The sequence below is a fragment of the Cyrtonyx montezumae genome, unplaced genomic scaffold, assembly GCF_038088225.1.
Source record: "Cyrtonyx montezumae isolate F1298 unplaced genomic scaffold, pur_monq_1.0 scaffold_3, whole genome shotgun sequence".
In the NCBI taxonomy this organism is placed as follows: Eukaryota; Metazoa; Chordata; class Aves; order Galliformes; family Odontophoridae; genus Cyrtonyx; species Cyrtonyx montezumae.
Window position 1 is genome coordinate 143501480 of NW_027072034.1, and position 26388 is coordinate 143527867.

The 26388-nt window shown below is 38.3% G+C and overlaps 2 protein-coding genes across 2 annotated transcripts in view; one reads left to right on the forward strand and one right to left on the reverse strand.

Annotated features, from left to right (window-relative positions):
- The window catches only part of BRD1 (bromodomain containing 1), a 373526-nt gene that overhangs the window by 234087 nt on the left and 113051 nt on the right, over positions 1 to 26388 (forward strand). The gene's annotated exons all lie outside the window — the stretch shown is intronic.
- CRELD2 (cysteine rich with EGF like domains 2) lies at positions 15192 to 26331 on the reverse strand. Its single transcript, XM_065743540.1, has 10 exons — positions 26164 to 26331; positions 25861 to 25943; positions 24920 to 25030; positions 22633 to 22724; positions 21647 to 21823; positions 20400 to 20498; positions 19035 to 19112; positions 18623 to 18718; positions 17613 to 17753; positions 15192 to 16529 (listed from the first exon to the last, which is right to left on the reverse strand). Exons 1-10 carry the CDS (start codon positions 26329 to 26331, stop codon positions 16471 to 16473), a joined length of 1104 nt encoding a protein of 367 aa, XP_065599612.1. The 3' UTR covers positions 15192 to 16470.

Consider the following 26388-nt stretch of genomic DNA (forward strand, 5'->3'; position numbering starts at 1 on the left):
ATAACAACTGAATGAACTATAGAATAAAATAAGTATCACAGAATAGTTTATAAAGAATATATGACATAAATAGCTGGAAGAAAAAAAATGAGAGATTTGATAGAGAAGCAAAGAAATTCTTCAGCAATCCTAAAATCTGACACTATTGGTCATGCTGACCTTTATTTTTATAAAGATGGAAACATTATTATTATTATTTTAATATTTGGATTATACTAAGCAAGTGTTATCATAAATATCAAATAATTTAATTATGGCATCTAGATCTATTTTAAGCAGTGCCTAAGGCATTTGACTTACCACACACCATCTGATATAATTAAATATTTCATCAATTTTGAAGAAATTGTATAATAAGTACAGGAAACAGAATTTTATGGACAATTATTGTCATCTGAATTACACAACTGAACAGCAAATTATTTCATGAATGAGAATGGTTAATTATGTGGCAAACATAATTTACTGAATTGATAGACATACTTAAACACCAGAATAATATAATCTTACTTGAAAATAATACTCCTTGTACAGTAAGCCTCACCCTCAGAAAAACAGCGCTCTACTTAATGGTAACTTAAGCTACTATCAAACTGATGGGATTTAGGATTAATTATCATTGTTCTGTTCCATGACACTTCCGCAGGCATAACTTCTTACCAATCTGAAAAAATACAGTTTATAAAGTATATGATTGTTGCCTGTGAGTGTGCTGTCTGCCAATAAAAAAGACATATTTTTCTGTTCTTTTGCTTGATGAGACTGCAATGCAGATCTACCTGGAAAAATAATGCTGATTCTGAAGAGCAGTGCTTTGGCATCTGAGCCTCATTTGTACCTTTAGTGTGCAATAGCATGCAATCAAAATGCGCAGTACTGCACAGCTGGACTTGATTTCCATCACTACATACCCATTACAATGACATTTCTGCTAATTCAAGCCAAATTAAGCTTCCCTGCAAGGCAAAAGACAATACATTTCTAAACAGGGAAGGACTGATTTTGTTTGTTAAAAGTGCTGCTTACTCTGTTTTCTCAGCTTCATCAGGATATAACAGTTCAGTTTCATATTAAGCCATCAACACATCCAAAATAAGCAATTCATCATCAAGATAGCAACATTTTATTCACTGATGGCTAATGGTCTTTGTTTTCAAACTGATTCTCCATGTTTTACTTGGAGAAGAGTTTCATGAATATTTTTATTTGCAATTTTACGCAACAGTCTATCAGACTTTGGTTAAGATATATAAACGTGCTGCCAACCCTCCTCCATGACACTGAGTTCTCATAGAGAGTCTGAAGTCACAACAAACAGCTCATCATAACTCTGTGAAGCACCGACTGCGGACTGCCTCTATACTAAGGAATCTCTGCACCCCTCAGCCCTGCCCTTTGGAGAGGAGTGCTTCTCAGGCATTTGGCACCTGCAGGCCCTGAGATGCATTTACCAGCATTATCCAAATTCCTAGCATCGTTAACATTTGGTCCTTCTTGTTTGCAAGAACTCCCCTGTGAATATTCATTGTATAAAGCAATCATGGTATTTCTTACATGAGAGCAAGCAAAACCTTTATTTCAGAGCTAATGTCTATTCCTTTGCTCCTTACATTTCTTTGGAGCCTGAGATATTTGTGAGAGGATCAGACTAAACAAAACAGTCACAATCGTTTGGTAACACTCTAAATATAGAGTATTCAGATAAAATCTACTTTTCTTCTCTCTCTTTTTTTTTTTTCACTCCTGAAGGCCACTCCAATACAAAGGAATCCCCAATGACTGTGTATTCTCTTCAAAACATTGGCAGAAACACTACTGGTTTTTTACATTCATTTACAAGGTTCTGTGGTCTCAGATATTTTAGAAGCTCTGGGCAAAATTCCCTCTGATCAAAGGATGGTCAGACCTTACTCGCAGTTCTATCTTAACATGACAGGGATGGCTGGACAATTCAGGCTAGTTATGTGCTGATTAGTTCCATCCCTGCTGCAGTATTGAGTCCCTGGGAATTATCAAGGGTTTTACTGGAGAAAAGCAGCTGATATATCTTGTTAGATGCTGACAGAAGTGAGGTAAGATGAGACTAGGAATGGAAAAAATGTACGCAGCATATAGAGGACAGCTGTGGTCTGAGAGGAAGGAGAGAAGCTGAGATAAAAGCAAGGATGCAGTGGGGAGGAATGCAGCAGGTGGGAATGGGAGGGGTAGGGAAAGCTGAAGAGTTAGTCAGAAAAATGAGTTCCAGCATTGCTTAATCATTATCAGCAGTCATTTTCTAAGTCAGTTTGGAATTGGAAAGCATTCTTGAGCTTCAGTCTTGCCTGTGTGCGTGTTTGACTTTGCAAATTACTTAACTGTTTGTGCCTAACTTTGAAGTTGGAGAGGGTCATCCAAGTAAAATAACTCAACATGCATTTGCAGCTGGAAAATAATTGTTTCTATCCAGTTTCAGTAACTTCCACTACAGCAGACTCTCAAAATCATTTTTCACTTTTAACATGAATAATTATGTCTAAGAACATTATTCTGATACGTTCAGACTGCTAGTAGAAACAAGTATTCAACAAAATCATTTATCATTTGTCAAAGACATCTATCACTCGTTATGAAAGTATGAGAGGCTAAAGAAGTTTCATGAAGATTAGCATTTTTGGCACATTTCCTCTTTTTCATAAAAACTGGTCCTTTTTAAATGAAAATTAAGGGTGGTGAGGGGTGGGGGTGGGGGGGTTGTTGTTGGGCAGAATCAGAACTCTTCATTTTGAAAAGAAATTGGGGGCATTATGCAGTTGCCATGTCACATTTTGTCATTTTTGCTGTACATCTATTTCATTTACTGCTATGAGAACACAGTGAAGTGCTGATTCCCTGAACAATTCCAGTTCTGAACATGCAATCAAACTTCATATAATCAAATGCAACTTCTCCTTGCTTCTACATTCTTATTTTTTGCCAAAAATTTGCAACAGCTTGTCCTCACAAAAACTACATTAATCCTCAGTTCTGTTTGAATTGCTATGAGATACAGTACAAAGCCAGCAGTTGTTTCATCATCTTGAACTCTGCCTTGTCTAGAGGTGTTTTGTTTGCACCAGATGCCCCTGTGTTTGTCTAAGGCCCAGGTTTCGACTGGCCTGTCAGTTTCTCCACAGCAAGTGAGGAAACCATGAGCATGCAGAACAACACTGGCAATGGGTGGCCGTTATGCCATCATACGAGGTCAGGGTTAAAGCTTTCCATTTCTGAATCTGGCTTCCAAATTCAATGGAAAACACTGCATATTCCATGTGTACAAAGATACCTTCCTCTCTCGCATGAGGACAGCACTCCACAAGCCTGCCAGGCTACTCAGCCTGCCAAGTATGGGACTGCCCCAAGAACAAAGCACATAGTAATGAAGTAAATGATCCCAGAATCATAAGTGTAATTTACAGCAGTACTGGACAAAGTCTCCTTGCCAACAACACTCTGGTGAACTGTCCTTTCCCAGGGATTTTTTTACTCAGAGACCCCATCTCTGGGGGCACTCGAAGCCAGGTTGGATGGGGCCCTGCGAAGCTTGATCCAGTGGGTGGGAACCCACCCATGGCAGGGGGTTGAAACTTGAGGGGCTTTGAGATCCTTTCCAACTCAAGTCATTCTATGACTTTACGATGATTTATCAGTGAGCATACTATCTGAACATCCTGCACTTCCAAGAAGGTACCTCAAGAGAGTGCCTATTAAAACTCATAGCCATCTTTGTTTTCTTGCAGGATGCAGCTGATTTATGCCTTGGTGTGCTACCACAGCACCTTAATTTGTTAGTCATGTGTCCTTGCTGGCTGTTAAACAGGTGCAAAACAAAAAGCTTTGGAAATCTGTTTCAGAGCTCCTCCTGCAGAAGAACCAAAGCAAAATGTTAGTGTGACACTAAAACAGTTTCTGTGGCAAGGGTCTGCTCATTCCATTTCACTGACACTGTCTTCCTTTTAAATTTAAAATTTTTCTGGTTTTCATAAAATTCTATGTTGTGCTGCATGTGTTATCACATTTATCTTTTCCTGCTGTCTTCCTACTGGTTTAAAAATAATAAGGTTGGAGTTCAATTTATCTGAAGTTTAGATGCTTTGTTAAAAATCTTACATTTACTGTTTATTTAGAGGACGAGAGGCTAGAAGTGTCGATCTGCCTGGGAGTAGTGAGGCCCTACAGAAGGATCTGGACAGGTTCAATAGCTGGGCTAAAGCTAAAATTCAACAAGACCAAGTGCTTGAGGCAGTGTGGCTGGAAGACTTTACAGAAGAAACAAGCCTGCGGGTATTGGTTGATGCTCGGCTGAATATGTGCTAGCAGTGTGCCCAGGTGGCAAAAAGGCCAATGGCATCCTGGCTTGTATCAGAAATACTGTTGCCAGCAGGAGCAAGGAAGTAATTGTCCCCTGTACTCAGCACTGGTGAGGCCGCACCTCGAGTACTGTGTTCAGTTTTGGGCCCCTCACTACAAGAAGGACATTGAGGCCCTGGAGCGTGTTCAGAGAAGGGCAACAAAACTGGTGAGGGGTCTGGAGCACAAGTCTTATGAGGAGCGGCTGAGGGAGCTGGGATTGTTCAGTATGGAGAAGAGGCTCAGGGGAGATGTTACTGCACTCTCCAACTACCTGAAGGGAGGTTGTAGGGAGCTGGGGTCTGGCCTCATCTCTCATGTAACTAGTGACAGGATGAGAGGGAATGGCTTTAACTTGCACCAGGGGAAGTTCAGACTGGATGTTAGGAAATGCTTCTTCTCTGAAAGAGAGGTCAGGCACTGGAATGCGCTGCCCAAGGAGGTGGTGGAGTCACCTGGTGAATAGTAGAGCCTTGGTGGCTCTACTATTCTGACAGCGTAAGAAAATTGTAAGGTTCAACACTTTACAAAACCACTTATTTTTATGAATCCCAATCACCTCCTTCTTCAACCCACTACTAGGAGTTGTAAGGTTTTAAAGGCTCCCTAGAAACCTATAATTGCCAAGCTTAGTTTGCAGAACTAATTTTTTTTTTTCTTTTTATTTGTAAACAAAAGAAATTTGGATAAGAAGTGTAGTGTTTCTACTCTTTCGCTAACAAACTCAGAATGCTGTGATCACATGATAAAATCTCTCTTCTATCCAAGAGAATTGTGAAATTTTGCCACAGTATGAATATTTCTTGGAATCGTTCTGAAGTTCTGAAATAAACAAATTTCCCATGGAAGTTTATTCAACTGCTATTCAGAGAACATTATCTCATTTAGCAGCTTCTTTCCAGTACTGTGATTCTTTCTCATGAAAATGCTGTGTTCTTAGTTCATATTACGGAAAGCCCAAACATTGGTACAATAAAGAATTGAAAGCCAGTGGGGATTTGTACTGAAACTGGTGATGGATTTCCTGGTAAATATGATACTATTCTTGTATAGATAACTGTTAAGAAGTCTTACATTTTCTTGTTTATTGTGAAAAATGGCTGTTTTTTTTTTTTTTTAATTGCTTTTAACAGATATCTAAGTTCACAGGATTTGGAACACATGCTCTGATACTGCTAAATTCAACAGCCATGGATGTTTCCCATAGAAGTGTGAGATGTAGATCAGGAGTCAGCACCTTTTCAAGTGCAGTTTGCCAGAATATTCTTTTCACTAACAAGAAAATAAGTGCACTGGAGGAAGCTCAGTGGGAGCTAGGAAATATGGCTGTGGAAAGAATCTAGTCACCTCTATGGGAAACCTTCAAGCTCTGAAGTCAAAAATTCAGGGAAGCCATCAAGCATCTTGTCAGAGCTCAGTAGCTCCAGTCTTTATAACTGAGTACCACTCAAGTGACCTCATTCCATTGGCATTTATGCCATCTTGCTGATCTTTGCTACAGACTGAAGGATTTCAACCATTAGGTAGATCTCCCTCCCTCCAATATTGCAATATACTACATGAACTCCATGAGCCAGTGCTGAATCCTTTTACGAATTCATTAAATTCCAATTGCATTAGTCACACTCGAGATTATCCACAGCCTTAAAATTATGTTTTACTTCATGTAGAGCCTCAAGCACGCATCCATAATCCAGTAAATTGGTTAAACATATGCTTAAATACTATAGGTTTTATGGGAAGAATGTGTATATGTTCAGCATTTAATACTTTCTCCTTTGCCTTACAAATTCCTGAGTAAGGATGAATGTATATTTTTGTGTGGATTTTCTTTTTTCTGAAGATTTCCTAAACAAAGTGAGATAAGAAGCCATAAGCATGTATACATGTATGAAATAAACATACAAGGAATTTATGTTTGAAGCAATGCATAAGCCTCATGCCAACCTGAAATAATGTTGGTAATTGTTGTGTTTAGAATTTTTATCATACTGTTTGGTCATCTTGGCAGTGACAAATAGGAGTTAATGTTTTAACACTGCATATTTAAAGTGGTGATGGTTGGAAAACTAAACCAACTCTAAGGTACAAAAGATTGACCTCGCCTTCCTTCAGGAACAAGAATGTTAACTGTCAGGTCTATACACATTCCAATTCCTAATTCGCTCCTTGCTATCTCTTTCTTTCCTCTAAAAATCTGCTCATAAAAAATGAAATACAAGGGGTGTTAGACTAGACAAGAACATTCTCCAATCCACTAGTTTTACTGACCCAGTATATTTCCATATGATATTTTACAAGAAATAGGTAGAATTTAATTCACTGTAATGTCAAGTCAAGAGTCTAAAAAATGATGCTATTCTGTTGTTAGTAAGTAATCAACTTCCATTAAAGCACATCTGTTTCAGGTGATACCAGGTTGCAAACTGATCAAAAAATTGGTCCCATTATTGTTAGTGCTCTGATGATTCTGGGAGATCCAGATGTGGCAGTAAAAAATCCTGAAGCCTTTCCAGGTGTTTCTGTCTCCCTCATTGCTCTGCCTACACTCTGCAGAAAAAATTCAGCTGGAAACAACTGGAACAACTGGTGACATAATTGACTGGCAGAAGGAAAGACTGAAAAGCAGTGAGAAGAAACTGTTCTCTTGTTTAAATAAACTGAATTTGTACAAGTGAGTAATGACATGGTTACATGTTTTATAGAGAAAGATTATGAGGCTTTAAAAACAAAGATTGTACTTACTATGCAGTCTGTATCATTTTTCAGGTATAGTAAACTGCATTTATGCTATGTCTTTTTGACAGTCAAATCATGCTAGACATATGTAAGCTATGTAAGATGAAGATAATTTTTCTTCAAGTATTATTTTTTTAATAAAAAGATAAAACATCATAACCTAATTTTGCAGTTATGTTTGCAGTAAATTTATGCATAAATCTTTACTCTACATTCCTGGACTTAGTAAGGAAGAACTCTTTGCAATTAGGTGGGGGACTGCAGGCTGGGAAGAGGCTCTGAGGGAAAGGCCCTGAGGGTACTGGTAGGCAGCAAGAAGATCATAAGCCAGCAGTGTCTTGACAGCAGAGAAGGCCACTAATCTCCTAATCTGTATTAACAGGAACAGAGCCAGGAGGTCAAGGATTCACAACAGTGTATGGCATCAGTGGAAGAGACAGCAGACATTAACTAGAACAGTACTGTTTGAGACTAAACATATAGAAAAACATTGATCATGGAGATGTAAAAAGATGGTGCAGCCTCCATCCTTAGGATTTTTCAAGAGCAGATGAGACAGCTGGTCACACCTCATGGCTGGTTGCCATGAGGTCCCTTACAAGCCAAAATTTCCCATTTTTAAGATCAAGTTATTTTAATATGGTTGAAATGATCTCAGTTGATTGTGGTTCTGGAAAGAACATGGTGTAAAAACTGTATTAAGTATATGAGCTATTCATCACTTTTACTTATCTGTAATCAGGCCCATATGCTGTCATTAAAAGGGACTTTTCTGTCCCCTCCACTCTGTAACCTAACTCAATTTGGCATAGACGACTCTTGAAGCAATTTAACATCTTCTTGGAAGCTTAAGAGTACCCTCTGCCGGCTGTACATGGAAGTTGCGAAAGCGTGCAGCGCAAGATTCTGAAATAGCATTGAAGAGATAAGCTCCTTTCCTGGTGTAGCACAGCTGTGCATCTCCACATGGGGCAGACAGCTGTGTAGTGACATTTATCATCTACAAAGAGAATGCCTGGAGCAACATCGAACTGTGATTGTTATAGAGTTCTCTTTCCCAAGCAACAGGAATTCTAGAGCTGTCATCCCATTAGAACGGCTGTCTTGTCAAATAGCCTCTCAAACACCATCTGTGTGAAGAGCTTTAACATGAAATAAGACTTCTTCTGGGGACACTGTTTGCTTTATATGAACAATGTGTAATGAATTGATAAGAGAATTATGTCCTAAAAGACAGAACAGCTTGTGTCCTAATGACTCATCTGTCTCCCTTGTGTGCTATCAGGAACATTTTCCACCTTTCCCACCTCACATAGCAATTCAATTTCTTGTTGCAACATCAGGTAGGAAGAGTTTATGTTAATTGCTGAAGACAAATTGAGAACTATATATATTATAATGTATAAAGATAACAGAAGAAAGCTATGAAGTTCTGCAATAGAAAGTGATTCTTAATTTATATGACTGAAGAAGCACACCTGTATATACTTAACTATGACAGTATTTCCTTAAATACATAACCATTTAGATTTATAGTCACAAAAAATAGTTACATAAATGGAATTGAGACTTAATACTCCTGGACTGAAACATTAAAGTGTACCAAGATAGATACTGCCGTTGATGTGGATACCAAGCCACGCTAGTCTGGCAGTGGTTTTGTACACTTGATGACTTCCTGCTTTCCACAATGATGTGAAATCTGTTTATCAAATCTGGCCAGCTAGAGCTAAGCTTTTTGTCACAAAGACACTGGGAAGTACACTTGTACAGAAAGAATCCCAAATGAATTTCCCTAGAACAAGATGAAGTGGACTGAAACTAACTACATGCTTCATTACTGTCAAGGTTTATGGATGGTCTTTTTCTTTAGGAAATTCATTTCATGTTAAAATTTCAGTTACTCTTTTCTAAACAGTAGTTTCCAGCCTTCTTTGCTTCAGTGCTTGAAAACGTGAAAATGTGCTCTTACCCAGTTCAGGACCTAAAAAAATGGAAAATAAGCTAAAAAAATCTTATTGTTTATGTTAAAATATTATAGATGAACCTCAGGTCTTTGAAACACTTCCTCCTCCACTTTTTGCAAGGCAAAGCTCTTACAGAGGACCGTCTTCTATGTTTGCATGTTACCTTAAACAAATGAGGCTATAATCACAGCCACATGCATGATGGTTTTTATTTTGCCAGTCATTAAAATTAATAAAGTAAGTACCCGACAGCATGTTTTGATACATAAAACTGTAGGGAATGATTGAAAAGACACTGCCTCATTAGTTTCGTAATTAGATATGTTTTCAAATGTCAGAAAGAACTTGATGTCTTGTCTTGAAGTCTTATTTCATGTTAAACAACTTGGTGTTGTCTTGGTCAAAAATAAGATGACCCACAAGGTCTTTCCTGTTAAAAGATCATATCGTTTATTCACACTTCCTCTTTTGAGCAATCTTACTCTAGAAAAAAATACATGCAGGCCATCTTATATTTTTTATTTGGGTATATGTTCTTCCCCTGATCTCACCACAAACTTTCAAAAAATTTTTTTTCTTTTTATCTTAGAAATATTAAAGAAAAACAAAATTAAAAAAAAAACAGAACTTGAAATATTTTTTTTCTTACAGGCATACACAACAGGCAAGAGTAACAAGACTGAAACTGGAGTCTTAGAGATGGGATCAAGAAAGCCAAAGACAGTAGTGAAAGTAGAACCAGGTAAGGAATTTGAAGAACAAGGGCTGCTAACAGCATATCTGCAGCAAAAATATATATATATAAAGTGAAAGCTGATAGAAAATGGCCCATTGCTGAACAATTGGTAGGTGACAGGACACAGAAAAGGTATTCAGTGACTTCTTTGCTTTGTTCTTTACTGACAAGATTTGTTGGCAATATTTCCAAGCCTGTATTAATATCTGGAATAAGGAAGACTTACCTGAAGAAGGATCAGTTTAGAAAACATTTAGACAAATTGGTCATGGGGTCTGATGAGATGCACACATGAGCTGTGGAAGCTAGCCAGTGTTATTGCAAAGACATTCTTGATCATATTTGAAAAGTCAAAATTAGAAATGACTCCTAAAGACTTGCAGATGGCAAATGTCATAATATCTTCAAGAAGGATTGTCTGAGGAACTATAGGGCAGTCAGCCTTACCTCAGCCTGTAAGAAAATGAGGGAGAATATACTTCAGGAAGCCTTTTCTCAACTTGCCAGTAACACGAAGTTGCCTGAGCTTCAGTCAGCACAAATTTACATAATGTTTGAGAAAGCTGACCATATTCTACAACAAAACAAGCTTGCTGGATGTGAATAGAATACTGAATATTGTTTAGCTCGACTTTAAGCAAGGCCTTTGACACTGTCTCACGATGTCTTCACTGATGAATTCAAATATAAACTAGATAAATTGACAATGATTTTGTCTGAAAACTGGCTGAACTGTCTGGCTCAGAGGGTTGTGTTCAGTGGTGCAACACATAGCTATGGGTCCATAAAAGTGGTATTTCCCTGGGGCTGATCCTGAGGCCCGTGTTATTTAATACCTTAATTAATGACCTGGAAGATGCAACAGAATCCACTCCTGGCATGTTTGCACACAGTACAAAACCAGGAGTGTTAGCTGATGACCAGCTGGTTGTGCTGCCCTTCAGAGAGACCTTGACAAAATGAAGGAACAGGCCAACATGAACATCTGATGTTCAACAAAAGGAAATTCAAATCCTCCACCTGACAAGGAACAACCCAGAACAGGCTGAGACTGCAGAAGAGTTTTTTCCAACAGAGGGTCCTGATGGATAATAATGTGACCATGAACGAGAATTCCTTTTAGGTAAAAAAGGACAAGAGCCTCTTGGGCTTGTTGAATCTCCATCCTTGGACATATTCCAAATCCAAGCAATCAAAGCCCTGATGAACGTGCTGTAGTCTGATCTTGTTTTGAGCAGGGCTGTTGGACTAGACATCCTCTACAGACATCTTCTACAAGTATATTCTACCCTCAACCATTCTGTGATCTTGACATCTCAGAAATTCATTTGGCTTCCACTCTTGGCAGCGGAAAAGTTCAATTCTGTTCAAGTGACAGAACTAATTCTGGCTGTAGCTAGGGTAAGTGTGGAAGACTAAAAAGTCAAGACAAATCAAATAAACTAGAAAAAAAAAAGAGATCTAATATAATGGAAATACAACTTCAAAGGCACTTTCTAGTGAGAAATAAAATCTAATACACCAGTGCTACTACAGTACAATCTACTAAAATCAGAAAGGAAAAAAAAAAAAAGCACAACAAAAAAGAGTATCTCTGGAGACATATTATGGATTTGCATTATAACTGAAACAAAGCCTGTCATGGTGTAGTTGAAAGAGATGGGGAGAATTCCATTTTGACCTGAAGACAGAACAAAGGAAAAGAGGCTGCTCTGAGAAAGTCTGGAAGCTTTCATTCAAATACATACAATGTAATTGCAGAAAATAACCCATGGCAGACTGACGGAAGGCAAGAAGAAATAGGAAGGATATGAACAGGCCAGCTAGGATAATGACAGTATGGTCATTTATATTATTGCTAAATATGATCCAGGACTGCATGTTGGTGGTGTTTTCCACAGCTTTTATTTGACACATAATTTTCAATTAGCCACTTTTTAATATGGAACAAAATTTGGTGTACAAATAGCTTAAGAATGGTCTGCATCAAGAGTGAGTGGTCTGAAAGTAATTTCAAGGGTAGGTTCCATCATGTTTGTGAGTGATTATCGTATTATACCTGCATAGTGCTGTATACACTGAGCACCTAATATCCAAAATATGATCTGGAGATTTTCCAAAGTTTTGGTACTTTTTTTTTAACATGCAAATATCAGTTGAAATGCTAGCAAAGACAACTGCCTGTCTGAGACTCCCCCACTCAGTAGGATAATGTATGATCAATCCTTGTTAACTGTAAACGGAAAAGTAGTGTTGAGTTTGTATAGTATATATATCCCATGTACACAGCCTGCTCCAAAAGTAATGCTTCCCATTTATTTCCATGGAAACTACAACAGAACAGGTTCCCTACAGTAGGTTACACAAGAATGCATCCAGGAAGGTTTTGAATATTTACAGAGCAGGAGACTCCACAACCTCTCTGAGCAGCCTGATTCAGTGCTTTGTTACCCTCTAAGTAAAGAATTTTTCCTCATGTTTGTATGGAACTTCCTGTTTCAGTTTGCACCCACTGTCCCTTGTCCTGGGCATGAAGGTGGCTGGGCACCACTGAAAAAAGCCTGGCCCCATTCACTGGCCCTTTTAATATTTAAGAGTATTGTAAGATGCCCTCAGAGTCTTCTCTGTGCTAAACAGTCCCAGTTTTCTCAACCTTTTCTCATAAGGGAGATGATACAGGACCCTCATCATCTTTGTGGTCCTCCACTGGACTGCTTCTTAAAGTTCCTGTCTTTCTTGAACTGTGTAGCCCAGAACTGAACACCATAGTTCAGATGTGGCCTCACCAGGGCAGAGTAGAGGAGGAGGATCATCTTCCTTTACCTGCTGAACATGTTCCGTTTAATGCACCCATTCCATAATTTTGTGAACAGCATTAAAGACTACAGTGTGTGGATTTCTCAACATATTAATAATTCTCTCTCTGAATTTCCAGATCTCATAAACTAAGCTCAAAGGTCTATTTTGGATACTATACTAAGAAATACAAATAAGAGAATATGTTTCTTTACGGTTATTGCAACTAAACTGACAGACAAAAAGGGAGGAGTGAAAAGATCTTTCAAGTATTAAGACTAGCAGTTCTTAAAGTAAAATAGGTACTAGAATTGGGTACATCACCCTGTGCAATAATTTGCAGTTTGACCTTCATTACTTTCATGACATTAACTCACAGCCAGTTAAACGTTTATCTTAAAGAATGACAGGCAGTTTGACACAAAAATACATCTAGTATGTGGACATGAAATAAGTTTAAAGACCATTGAGTAATACGTGCAGTATTTTTGTGGTACATTGCAGTTTCTGCATGGAGGAATTCAATGACGCACCTTTGCTTCATATGCCCTTCCATGTTAGATATCAGTCTGTCAAACTGTCCCTCTGCTGCCACCTGTCACATGGCAACAAAAAGTAATGGAATATTGTTGGGAAGGTTCAACCTCTACTGCCATACCACCAACATCCATCTCTGATATTGTGGGCCAACATAATAAAGTAGGAGGCATTAGTTTCAGAGCAGCCATTATGTCTTACTGTGACCCACATCTCGACCTTGTCTATAACCTACAGGCTTTGGCATCTCTACTGAGAAATAAGACAGTGATCTGAACCCGTTCATGAGATCTCTGCCTTCCTGAATGAAATACCTCAACTGGCAAGTTACTCATGAAAACAGACTGCTTTTATACTATTTATGAATGGTGGGTATTATACTTTGCAGAGAACTCAATGGCTATGATATATATGCTAGGAATTCATGTCAGAGAAAAAAAATCAATAGTGAGATTACTTCCAAATGCTCCAATGAAAACACTTTAGCACATGCTTAGATGTCTAATTTTAGGCACTGCATAAGCACTGTGGTGTAAGAAATAGAATAGGTTGTTAGGTTTTCTTGTTCCTGGAAAGTGCCTCCGAGTCCATCTGAATCTTTTGTAGGGTTCAATTATAACCCAACAGATAACCCTTTCATGAAGTGGTTGGATACTACTGAGTAGTGTACTTCCCATTGCAAAAAGATGTTAGGGACATGGTTAGTGAGAGCTATTAGTGATGAGGGAATGGTTGGACTGGATGACCTCACAGGTCTTTTCCAACCTTGGTGATTCTGTGATGTGCTTAGTTTTAAGTCAAAAACCTCCAGAGAAGTACCAAGACAAACTACCAAAAGGGATCTAGTTTTTAGTTTGATACCACAGCATGAATTTTATAACATAAGCAAGAATTTGGAAGCTTAGGTTCTGATAAGACCTAATTGCAGCCTTCTAACACTTCAAAGGAGCTTATAATCAGGAGGGAGACTAACTTTTTATGGTCTGATTGGTCTGATACTCTGCCAGGACAAGGGGAAATAGTTTCAAACTCAGGATATTTTGATTAGATGTAAGGGGAAAATGAGGCACTGTAACAGGCTGCCCAGCGAAACTGTGTATGCCCCATCCCTGGAAGCATTCAAGGACACGTTGGATGGGGTCCTGGGCAGCCTGATCTGGTGGGTGGCAACCCAAGGCAGGGGGATTGGAAGATGATTTTTAAAGTCTCCTTCAATGCAAGACATTCTACGATTCTTTAAACTGGGGATTCACCAATAATTTCAGGCTGTAGTATTTAAGAGAACTTTGCTAAGGCACATCTTGTTTGCTGAAACTCAGATCACTTTTGGAGTATTTATCAATGTGTTCATGAAGTTTGGCTCAAGACCTTAAATTCCAGGCAATCACAAGACTAAAGCTTTGTACTACCTAACCCTATCTCCTTGAACATATTGTTCCTGTTACATTTTAACATTTTTTGCTAAAAATACAGAGCAGGAAGTTAGATTGGCTAGCTGGTAGGACTAGTTTGGTTAATACAAACAACTTGACCTTCATCGCCAGTTCCTGCTAAAAAGTCAGTTTAATTCCTGCCATATCTCTCATCTTCAATGCTCATTTTAAGGATGATGGGGAAAAAACACATCAGAGGGACAAAAAAAACCAAAACCAACAAATAACAAAAACCAATAAATTCAACCAAAACAATTTTTAGTTCACACATAAAGTGTAATTATGGGCCGAAGCAGTAAATTAAGGTTGCAGAACAAAAAAAGGTCTGTCTTCAGAAACTCAGCAGTGAGAATGATATGAGGCAGCAGCATGCTTATTGTAACATGTCAACATGTCTACCAAATACACAGTTCAGTAAACAGCCACCAGGGCACACTGCTGGCTCATGGCCAACCTGCTGTCCACCAGAACACTCAGGTCCTTCTCAGAGCTCCTGTCCAGCAGGTCATCCCCTAACCTGTACTGATGCATGCAGTTATCCCCCCTCAGCTACAAGACTCTGCACTTACTCTTGTTAAACTTCATCAGGCTCCTCCCTGCCAAGATCTCTGTCCTTTCCAGGTCTCACTGTATGGCAGGATCTTTGTATTTCCACTTGCTTGAGGAAATTGTTGATGGTTTCTGGACTACAACTTCACTGTCTAGCCTATACTATGTTCTTTTTACCTGTGTTGTATACTACGTCTTCATGCTCCCAGTATCTACCACCTCCAGACTTCATTTGCTTCCACCTAAACTTTAAATGCTGCAGCAAGCTGGTCCTTGCCTTTATTTACAGCTTTGATGGTCCTGTAGAATGGCATCATAATTCTACTTCTAATACTAGCCCTTAAGCCTAGGGACAATGTGGGAATGGATGTTATGCTATACTTATTAACTTCATTTCCAAAATGGAAAAAGAGACAACAAGATAAATTGATTGTAATATACTTGCTCTAAAAAAGACAGGAAAGTATTATCTACAGCAGTAGAAAGTAGTGGAAATTATGATTTCATCATTTCCAGAGATCACTCATATATCAGCTCTGAGATACTGAGTGCAAGTATTAGCCAAGCTTACCTCTCATTTCTGTATAATTTCATACACTTAATGCATGTATCTTTCTTCTAACTGCCTTTGGAAAGCTGTTTGACATCACTTTCCTCTAAAGAATTACGTTTTACCTAAACAATCTACATTCCAGCACAACTTAAAAAGGTGTCCAGTGCCGAACAGAAATACAGTGCTATTTAGGTTCTGTGTTTATTTTAGCCCTTCCCACTGTCCGAATGAAAAACAGACATGACCACACAGCAAGGTATTAACATTTTTTAAATGTTAAGACACGTTCCAACAAAATAAACTTTTATTGAATGCAGTAGTAGGCATTCTATTTTAAGGGAACAGTGTTTTACCCCTCCCCCCCTTAAAGATATTCCTCCCTTTCATAATTTCTAAATGCTGTAATTCAGTTACAGAAATATTTCTCATGTCAAAAAAACAAGATTCAGTTTAAATTTTTTCTTGAATCATGAAGTGCAACTAAGTCCAAAAGAAGATGATAATTACCAGTAGGCACTAGAATGAGAAATCTTCAGTTTGTTCACTATTGTTGGGTGCAATTTATGTTAATTCAAATTTTATACTTACCCACTAGATTGTTCTTAAAGAACTATATAAAAAGTGGCATTTAAGAATAAAGAAATGCAGCTTAAAGAGCAGTTTATCACCATTTAGAAAAAATCTTAATGGTAGCCTGCATGTTTAATACCATTCCCACAGTATGTCAGCTAGCACAGGCTTAGTCCAATAATTTAGAAGTTGAGAATAGGAATGTCTTTTGGTTCTGAATGCAGATCATAAGTCCTCATGTCCTGTATGCGAAGGCTCAGTTGTTTCAGTCTCCATTTCCTCTCCTGTGAAATGAAGTATCGTTAGAACACAAAATTGAAGACGTATTATTAACTACATCATAGTTTTTCAAATGAGAAATCTTCAAGAGAAACCCCAAATCAACACATTTTACAAGACCAAACACAGTATAAAGTCATTTAGAAGGGCTACTTGCAACAGCAAGTCCAAGCTCGTGAAATTTTACCAGATGCAAATAAAAGATTCATATATACTGATTTCATAGTGGTAGTGAAAGAAAGCAGCACAGCTATTTCCATTTTAAACTTTTGCTTTCAGCTGTTCACAAAGAATTTTCTACTTTCCACGTGACCTCTCCTAAGACATTCAGATATTTGAACATAAAAAGCAAAAATTGCTCAGAATTACATTCTATACTGTGGACTGCCCAGTTCAGATGTTAAAATAGCCTTTAAAAAACAGCAGTTTTATCATGTTAACAGCATCACCATAAGAAAAAGTCAGGACACACTGTAAACAGCTCATTTTGTTTTTACTTTCATAAAGTGTCAGGCCACATTAAAATCATTGTTATGCAGCTTTCATGTGTGCAAATACTCAGGAGATCAGTTACCATGCATTTGTGGGTTGTTTGTTTTTTAAAAAGGACTAATAACTACACTAAGTACATAGTGTAATTAACTGGAAGACCTTAATGAGCAATACTGCATAGCACTGCACAGATCTTTACAACTTCATTAATCCAAGATCCACCAGTTCTGGTTCCTGTGTGTAAACCTCTGAGTCGTAATTAATATAAAGAAAAAAGCAATGAGGAACCTCCCTTTCGTGATAGCACTGATCTGCCAGTTTGCTTTAATGAAACCTAATGACTTACAAACATAACCTTGATTTAAACACGAAATACAAAACAGGAACGTGACATTTAAAAAATACTCATTTTTTAGCAAGAAAATATGCATGAGAGAATTCAAGGCTACCTGCAACAAACTGAGACAGATAAGAGCTTTTGAAAGATAATAAGTTACACAGAGTAATTCTCAAGAGGCAAGAACCTTAGACAGAAATACATCTCCAAGTTGTAGACAAATATATACTTAAAAATCTGACATTTAAAAGTCACTTGCCTGTTTTTACAGTTTGAACACATGTTCCATCCTTATCTTCAAACCCTTCTGAACATACACACTTGTAACTACCTGAAGTATTAACACAGTCTTCATTCTCCCTTGTGCAAAGCTTTTCTGAAAGGTTACATTCATCTACATCTAGAGTGAGGATAGAGAGAGGAAAAGAAAGAAAGGGAAAAAAAAAAGAGTCCATTGCTATTGTTTGGTATATAACTTAGTTACACACAAACAAAATTCCATCTCAAGCCAGTTCCAACACAGCAATTAATTGCTTACTAAAAACACTGAAGAGCAGAATGCTGCTGCAACAGATTTGACTTCTGCTAAAATAAGCAGTCACACTTTGCCATATTTCAGACTGTTTCAAACTTTTTCAGACAGAAGCCTTTTATATTCTGCAGGCCCTACATCAGGAAATTAATTAAACCATAGCACTCATCTTAACCTACAGCAGATTTCCTATTGTCACTTTCTGTCCATGCCACCAAGGTGCAACAAAAGGGAAGGGAGATTGTAAATACTTCATTGTCACAGTTAAAAGCTATTTAACATTGTGTATTCTATTCTCTCCCACTGAGAAATTCTGATGTCACCCTTCATGTGTTACAATTCACTGCAAAATAGTATCGCTGGAATTTGTAAGTTAATGGGGATCTGAAAGACAGACTGTACTGCATACTTTCTTTTCTGTTAAAGAAATAACTACAAACACACAATTCTAGTGAAGTGATATGTAACTGACAAGACTTGAGTATGTGTTTCTGGAATCAGCTTTTAAAGAATTTCATCTTTTTGTTGGAGTGTCTCACCTTTAAACTTCATCATGCATATTAGCTTAACAAAATAAAAAATATTACAAAGACTTTACTGCTAATATCACAACAACTGGGATTATTTGATAGGTTTGAAAACTGAATAAGACTGAAGTGAAAGTACTTTAACAGCTCCTCAGTGTGACTAACAGTGAGCTGACTGGCGTGTAGCCATATCCTGTTAAATCCACCAACCTGTACACTTTTCATCTTCCTTCATGTATCCAGATGCGCAGGACTTACACTTGTCAGAACCTTCCCCTGTGCAACCTACACAGCTAGCATCACATGCTAAAGAAAATATTTTAAGCATAAAAATCAATAATCAGTTTTAAAATACACCCTCCTTAAAGTCAGTCAGTTTACCCACGCATAAGATAAAACACTTAAGCATAAAAATTCATCTATCTCAGTCTTAAACACCCTTAAGGTCAGTCAGATTACCTACACAAGAAAAAGACAGAAATCTCTCACCTTACTCACAATAGGTCTAAAGCCCCATCCTCCCCAAGCCCAGCCAGAATCAGACCCCATAGTACTCAATGCCTTCTCTAGCACTCCATTACGATTCTAGACAGTCCACTACACAAGCAGATAAAAAAGAAACCTTTGCAGGAGTAAGATCCATCTGTGTTCAAACAATACTGCTCATCTTTGCAAGGAGAAGAGGCACACTCATCTAAATCTGAAATATAAAAAGTGACAAGTTACCTGAAATAGCAGTCATGGTTAAACGGATTGATATTCAAATGATATACTCTGAGATCACGTAAAAACTGGCCCACAAAAGCTATAAACTTGAACAGAATTGAGAGTAATCATTTCAATGAGTTTCTGTTCAGATAATGCAAATTGCAAATAAAATAACATGATAATTCAGTCACTGTTTTTTTTTTAGTGTAAGGTTATATTAATAAATAAAAACTGTTATCTGCAGAAGCTGTTCCGTGATGACAACAGACAGAAATTCAAGAGATGGAGTTAAATAAAGCATCCAGGATACCTGCCATCCTTGTCGTTTTCAAGTCAGTGTTATGCTATTTGCATAAAAAGCATAAATGCATGCAAAACAAACAGCTTGCTCTTCTGGATTACTTTGATTACTCTATCCTGTATTACCAAACTGTGAATCTTTTTGAAGTATTTATAAAAAAATCAAAACAAAACAAAAAGACAGCAACAAATTCACACAAATAAAAGCCCATAGTTTTCCACAAAAAAGCAAACTGAAAAAGACCAAAGTTATGGTCAAAACCAGCCAAGCTGAAAAAGTTTTACCCAAAAAGTTAAAATATTCTAGTCTTGTAAATTCAAGGAAAGGGCACAATGGTATTCATTATTGAAAAAAATTGGATTAAAGAAGGGTATTTCAGTCATAGTTGTTGCCAACATTATTCCTACTCATTAATTAGCTTGTACTTGATCAGCAGAAGACCAAACACACCAAACAGAAGACAATACTAAAGCACCTTAAAAACTTCTTAGTGTGTTCTTCCACTGTCTCAGCTGGTGTTGCAGTAGTAGTAATTCAAACCTTAGTTCCCATTAACACTTTTCAAAAGAAGCCATATCCACATCACTGCTCAGGTACAGCTTCCAGACAGTACTGTAAATGTCTTTTGCTAGTTTTGACGAGTTTGCTATGGCATATTTCATATACTCATGACTTTTGCTTAATTTGAGTGGATTGTGTTACTCTCTCACCAGTGCAGTCCTGCAATTTTTCCTTAAGTGTTCCATACAGATATCCCAAGCTAGAAATACTGAGCTAGAAACTGGTGATCAGTGGAACAAATACCAATTTCCATCCAGACAAAACAAGTTTGCAACTGAGAAAGTCCAAACTGCAGAAATCTAAACCAATTTATTTCATAAAATATGCTCATAGAAATACTATAAAACTTACTGCAATCTAATTTTATTAGCCAGTGTTGCTGCAAAACCTGCTTTAAGTGTAGTAAGCATTACTCACCGACACAAGCTGCTTCTTCATTTTTGATCCAGCCTTCCTTACAGTCTTGGCAGTCCTTGTTACTTGAACCAGTACAAGTTTTACAAGCAGCGTGGCAGGCTGAGATGACAGAAAACCACAATGTGAGCTATGCTGAGAAATTCCAATGAGAGTTTTGTGTTTTTCTCTCAAAGAAAAACTTATTTAGGATTTACTAGAAACCATCCTATTTTAGTAGTCTGAGCCTTGGATTCACTAGATTAAAACTTGATTTTGTGGAGATACCATTTACAAAAGTGCAGCTTTGTCCTACCAACAGCACACAACGACAAACCTGGCACCACTTAAAGTGGAGCATCATGCAATTATACTGACTAAAAGTACATCCAGTTTCTGAAATATTTGGGAAGATCAAGAGATCAAGCCAGCACTCGTTCATACTGAACTCTCAGATTATTTAATCTACGACTGCCTATTAAACCAATGCGTGAAGTGATAATACTCTTTAGAAAACAATGAAATACACCATAAATCCAGCTGGCTGACTGCATGTTATATTGTAATATAAAACAAAGTATATGGAAGAATTTATAGACAGATAAAAAATATAATAAAATTTAAAAAAACACCTTAAATCTCACCACCAGGATTTAGTTGCTACAGAATCTTATTCAAAACATAAAAACAGATGAAAAAAATGTACTACATTATTTGCACAGACCAATAGACCATTTCATAATCGAGCTTAGACATATTTAATTGAAATCTACATAGTCTATAGTACAGATGTGCTGATTCCGTGCCTTTCTGCTCCAGCTAAGTGTATTTGAGACAATAGGTGAAACCAGCTTTTAAAATAGTTCAATACACAGCCACTTCCATTCAAGATTTTTGTACAGTGCCTTAAGGGACAAAAGAATAAGCACAAAACTGACTCTTCCCTCTCTCTCAGCAGAAATGAATTCTGCTTCTTAAGAATAAAACAAACATACAAACAAATAAAACAGTTAAGAGAGGAAGGAGGAATAGCATGTAGCATGCAGGGGAAAAAGTCAAAACCAGTCTGGGAAGATGGCTTCCTATATTCTTAGAATTCCATAAGAAAAACAAAAACAAAAAAACAGGCACCTCCTCCATGGGTAAAGCATTTCTTATAACTACTTTTTCCTATTACATTTACTTGTTTGAATTATTTCTACCTTGTTTGAGAAAAAAAAGAAGAGAAGATGAAAGAGAAAGATCTTTGCAGGTGCCAAAGATTTTGTTACCTGTACAAACTGAATGTGTATCATTTTTCAAGCTACTGTAGTAACCACTAGAGCAGTCCAAACAAAATTCTCCTGTGTATTCCTTGTTGCAGCTACATGTGCCATCTCCACCCCGGGTTCCATCACCATCACAGCGGCCATTTCCATGACAAGGTCTTTCTGATCCTCCACGACAAGCTCAAAAGGACCAAAATATTTTTGAAATCAGATGTGAGAAGAAAAAACTTCCTACTCTTAGCCACAGTCTCCCCAGGTGCCTCCCTCCACACAGACAGCACAATGTAAAAATATATACCTACAACAGTATGCAATTTCCATTTTTTTTTTCCTTGAGAGCAACCAAAATGCATGGAGCAAGAAATACTAAGACATCTAAGTATAAAGAGGAACCCAAAACTGTCTCAGGGAAGCTCAGCTATAAATTTCATTTATACTTAGAATGTTATCTGTTTTTCTAGCTCGCTGGATAAAGTTGGTGCCTTTATTTATTCCAGATATATAAGAAAGCTTGTACTGCAGTTGGAAGAACCTACTAATGATCACTTAGATCAACATTAGGAATTAACACTACATTTTCAGCAACTGCCAAATAGGAGGCCAAAACTAATCTCCAACAAGGTACAAAGTTTTGTAGATTTATAAACCATACAAATTTTAATGATCAAAATGCCCTCTTCCTCTTGCATCGTATATCTTACTTTTATCCAACCATATCCCACCTATTTCTCCCACTCCCTTTTAACTCATCCTTATTTGTGAATTTCATTTAATCCCCAGCAGTGTTTCAGCTGGTTTGTCTTTCTTGAACTCAGTCAAGGACTTCTGTCTACGTACCTTCTGAAAGGCCACCTAAACAACAGACTTAGTACTCAGCAGCTGCTGTCTCAAGCCAAATATCATACCTCATATGTCCACATTACTAAATACTGCAGCAAGTGAGTGAAAAACAAAACATCTGCGACTATATGCTTCAAAAGAAAAATTACCAAGGCAATCTGGTCCGTAAGTTCCGGGTGGGCAACAAACTTCTAATGTTTCTATGCAAAACCACTTAAACAAATCGGGATATTTCTTCTTTCTGTACATGAAAGACATTCGTTTAGCAATAAAAAGAACAAAGATTTTTAACAGTTAACATGCATTGTCATCCAAAATGTACTGCACATGACACAGGATTAGAGACTTCTCTTCTGAAATGACAGCTACCTTATTTCAGGCACCAATTCCTGGAAGTCCTCCAACTTGAGGCATTGTTAAAAAAAAAAAAAAACCTTCTATACTGCAATACTATTACCTGATTCTACCAATTATTTTTATTTACATAAGAACAGTAAGAATGACCAACAAATTGACTTCAGTGTAGTCTTAACACTTTAATCTGCTTTTTTGGGGGGGAGGAAGTTTACATAAAATTTAGACAGTCACATTTACATATTTCTCATAAAGACAACTATTGTATTTACCTCAGAAAGAAGAGAACCCAAAGCAGACATTTACATTTGCTCATATTACTACCAACTTGACTTCTTAGTAAGATGCATGTTAAAATTCCTCTTTTTCTTTTGACATGAATCATGGAATATTTCAGAAAGATTTTTTTTATACCAAGAGGAAATAGTTATGTGTTACTGTAGCAGTAGAATATACCCTCAATAAACAATATAAACACTAAGTATTATTTTACAAACAAGCAGGACAGCTGCTACACTTTCACTTCTGACTCACAACATTTCAGGGGTTAAAAAGGGACCTCTGGAGACCACATAGTCCAACTCCTCTGCTAATGTAGGATCCCTCCTGTGGGTTGCACAGGAAAGTTTCTAGAAAGGTCTCGAATATCTCTAGAGAAAGGCAGCTCTGTCATGCTTAAAGAAGTTCTTTCTCATGTTCAACTTCTTGTGCCCATTGTCCCTTGTCCTGTCACTGGGCATCATCAAGAAGAACTTGTCCCCATGCACTGACACCTGGCCTTAGATATTTCTACACATTGATAAGATCCCCTCTCAGTCTTTTCTTCTCCAGGCTCCTCATCATCTTCATGGCCTTCTCTTCTCTAATAGTTCCCCATCTTTCCAGAAATGTGGAGCCCAGAACTGGACACAGTAGTCCAGCTGAGGCCTCACTAGGGCAGAGTAGAGCAGAAGGATCATTTCCATCAACCTACTGACCACACTCTTAAGCACCTCAGGATATTATTGGTCTTCTTGGCCACAAGGATACTCTGTGCTGCTGATCACAATCCTCTGAGCTCTTCCAGTCAGTCAGTTCTCAATCCACTTCAAATGATAATTCAGAGATCTCAGATTCATATAGATACTGAAGTTTGAAAAACTTTGATAAAGGAGAGTCCTATAAATGCTTATGTATTCTGTAGTCTGCCAGGAGATATGCCTTCAGCAATACCTGAGGCACATACAGATTCTTCTTATAAACAACTACATCTGATCATATCTACTGCAAGGCCCAGACCCTGAAAAGCTTTCCTCCAGTCTGCTTGTTTAAAATGTATTCAGTCCTGCACAGTAAGATAGAAATGTGAAGCAATAAAAGAATTGTTAAGAACAAAATGGACTGTCAAAAACTCTTATCCAGTGATAAAGTGGTGTGACAGTAGTTCACCCTGTTGAATTCCACATAATAAGATCTAGTTTGCCTTCACATGGGACACAGAAGTAGTAGATGAGCTACTCTCAAACATGAATGCCCAGCTCCTTAATCCACACAGGGTGATCCCTGGCACAATTCATCACTTCCATTCAGACATGTTTTCTTATACCAAGTGGAAGGATGAAAACAACCTGGGGACTGGAAAAATCTTGGACTAGCATCTTGCCAACTCAAGATAATAAAAACAACACTAACTTAATGAATTTATAATCACTGAATAGGGAATGAATATCAATTGATGAGTTAAAAAATATCCTAGGAGGTTTTGGTTTTTTTTAATCCAAATGGTAACTAGATGCTCTCTCCATTTATTCCTGGTGTACAGATAAACCTTACATCCACTCGCAGGTGGCTGCAATTAGCAGCACTGAATAAATTTAACTTGAAACATATAGCTCAGGGTCACTTCACGATAGCTCTTGGAATCTTCATAGCTAACTACACTTCCCAGCTGTTGAGATAATTAAGTGGACTTATACATTTTCCACTTCTGCACTACAACTGATATACCCCTACCAGTCAGGCACAGAATACAGCATTAGTATTTTGTCCCCTTAGTTACTTATCAGCACAAAAATCTATACTAAAAAAAAAAAAGATACTTACAGCTTGAACCACCATTTCTCTATATGTTCCTCATGTTCTTCTACCATGTTGTTACATTCAAAGTTGCTGCTGTCACATAGATTCTCCGTGATCTCTACAAGACGAATTTCACTACAAGAAGAGAAGGAAAATCAGAAGTTTAATTTACTGCTTAATTTCAGTTCAATTTGGCACTACTCAAGATGCAGAAGATAGACTGTGGGCTAGAACACTTTATCAGATGAGAGCGTGTGCGTGTTCTGAATTAGTTCAAAGACAGGGCAAATATCACAATAAAGAGCTAATTTATTTCACTGTAACTATGAAGACTGCATTTATTGTTTGCAGATTGTAGGTTTACCGGATTTTTCTAACAAATTCAACTGTAATTTTCAGATTCTGCCAGTATCTGACACAAGCTCACTAAGTTCAGACAATCTACCCTTGCAGCTCACTGTTCCTATGAAGATTAAAAACTATAAATTTGTAATTTGGGAGAAAGATGCCAGATTGCTTCGCTCAGTATACAAATACATATATGAAGCAGTGCAGCAATTTGGTACTGAAATTGCAAACAGTGAATTCTAGGAAGCAGTTACTGCAATAAAACAAGACTGGCAGTACACCAAGATAAGGTCCATGCTGTTTAGGACAATCAAATATTGACCATCATTAAAAAGTACTATTTTGGGACTGCAATGACCAAAAACAGCATCACCTTCCTTGTTTTCAGAAGTGACAAAAAATAAATGCTGCCAGTCACTTACAAATGAGGGATGTCAGCCCTCATGATGAAGTGCAGTGCTGTATTTTAGACAGTATGGATTCACGACTTGGACACGTGAGGCTCTTACACTCTTAGCTCTTACGTTTGGTATTTAAGTACCAGATTAGCAGTGGTTCTGTAAAGCCACACACGCAGGGATGCTGGAGTAGACCGAAGCCGCGCCGAGGCAGCTCACCTGGACTCGTACTTGGACAGCGTCTTCTCTTCCCAAGCAGTGTTCCCACCACCAAAATTCTTCTTCGCCGTATCTGCTAATCCCTGGCAAACCGACAGCACCAACAGAACCTGAGCGGCAGCTCTCGTTTCCAATGACAGCTAAGGGCGGCACTACCGCGACGTCACCGACGCTTCAGCAAAGCTCAGAAACCGCCGACCAAACCGCCGAGCCTCCCACCGACACCTCTCACACCCTGCGTGCCCCCGAGCCCGGCCAGACCCCGATCGGGCGCCCGCGGCAGCCCGCAGCCCCAGTGCCCACCTGCTTGAACCTGTCCACGATGCCCCGGCACGTGGAGCACGCCAGGCGACGCCGCCCGCCGGCGCCCATAGCAGGGGGAGGCGGCAGCAGCAGCAGCTGCAGGAGGAGGAGGAGCAGCGCTGCGCGCGGCGCGGGCAATGGCGATCGAGGCGCGGGGCCGTGCGCCATGGCGAGTGCAGTACACGAGGATAAGGCGCGCGGCGGCCCAGCCCGCCGCTGCGCGGC

Bases quoted from the DNA above. Each gene is read 5' to 3' on its own strand.
- CRELD2 (XM_065743540.1), bottom strand. From the start codon at position 26,331: ATGGCGCACGGCCCCGCGCCTCGATCGCCATTGCCCGCGCCGCGCGCA. The intron at 25,944-26,163 runs GTGGGCACTGGG...TCGGTTTGCCAG, and splicing joins TCGTGGACAGGTTCAAGCAG to GGATTAGCAGATACGGCGAA. The intron at 20,499-21,646 runs GTAACAAAATCT...CTGTCATCTCAG, and splicing joins TACACATTCAGTTTGTACAG to CCTGCCACGCTGCTTGTAAA.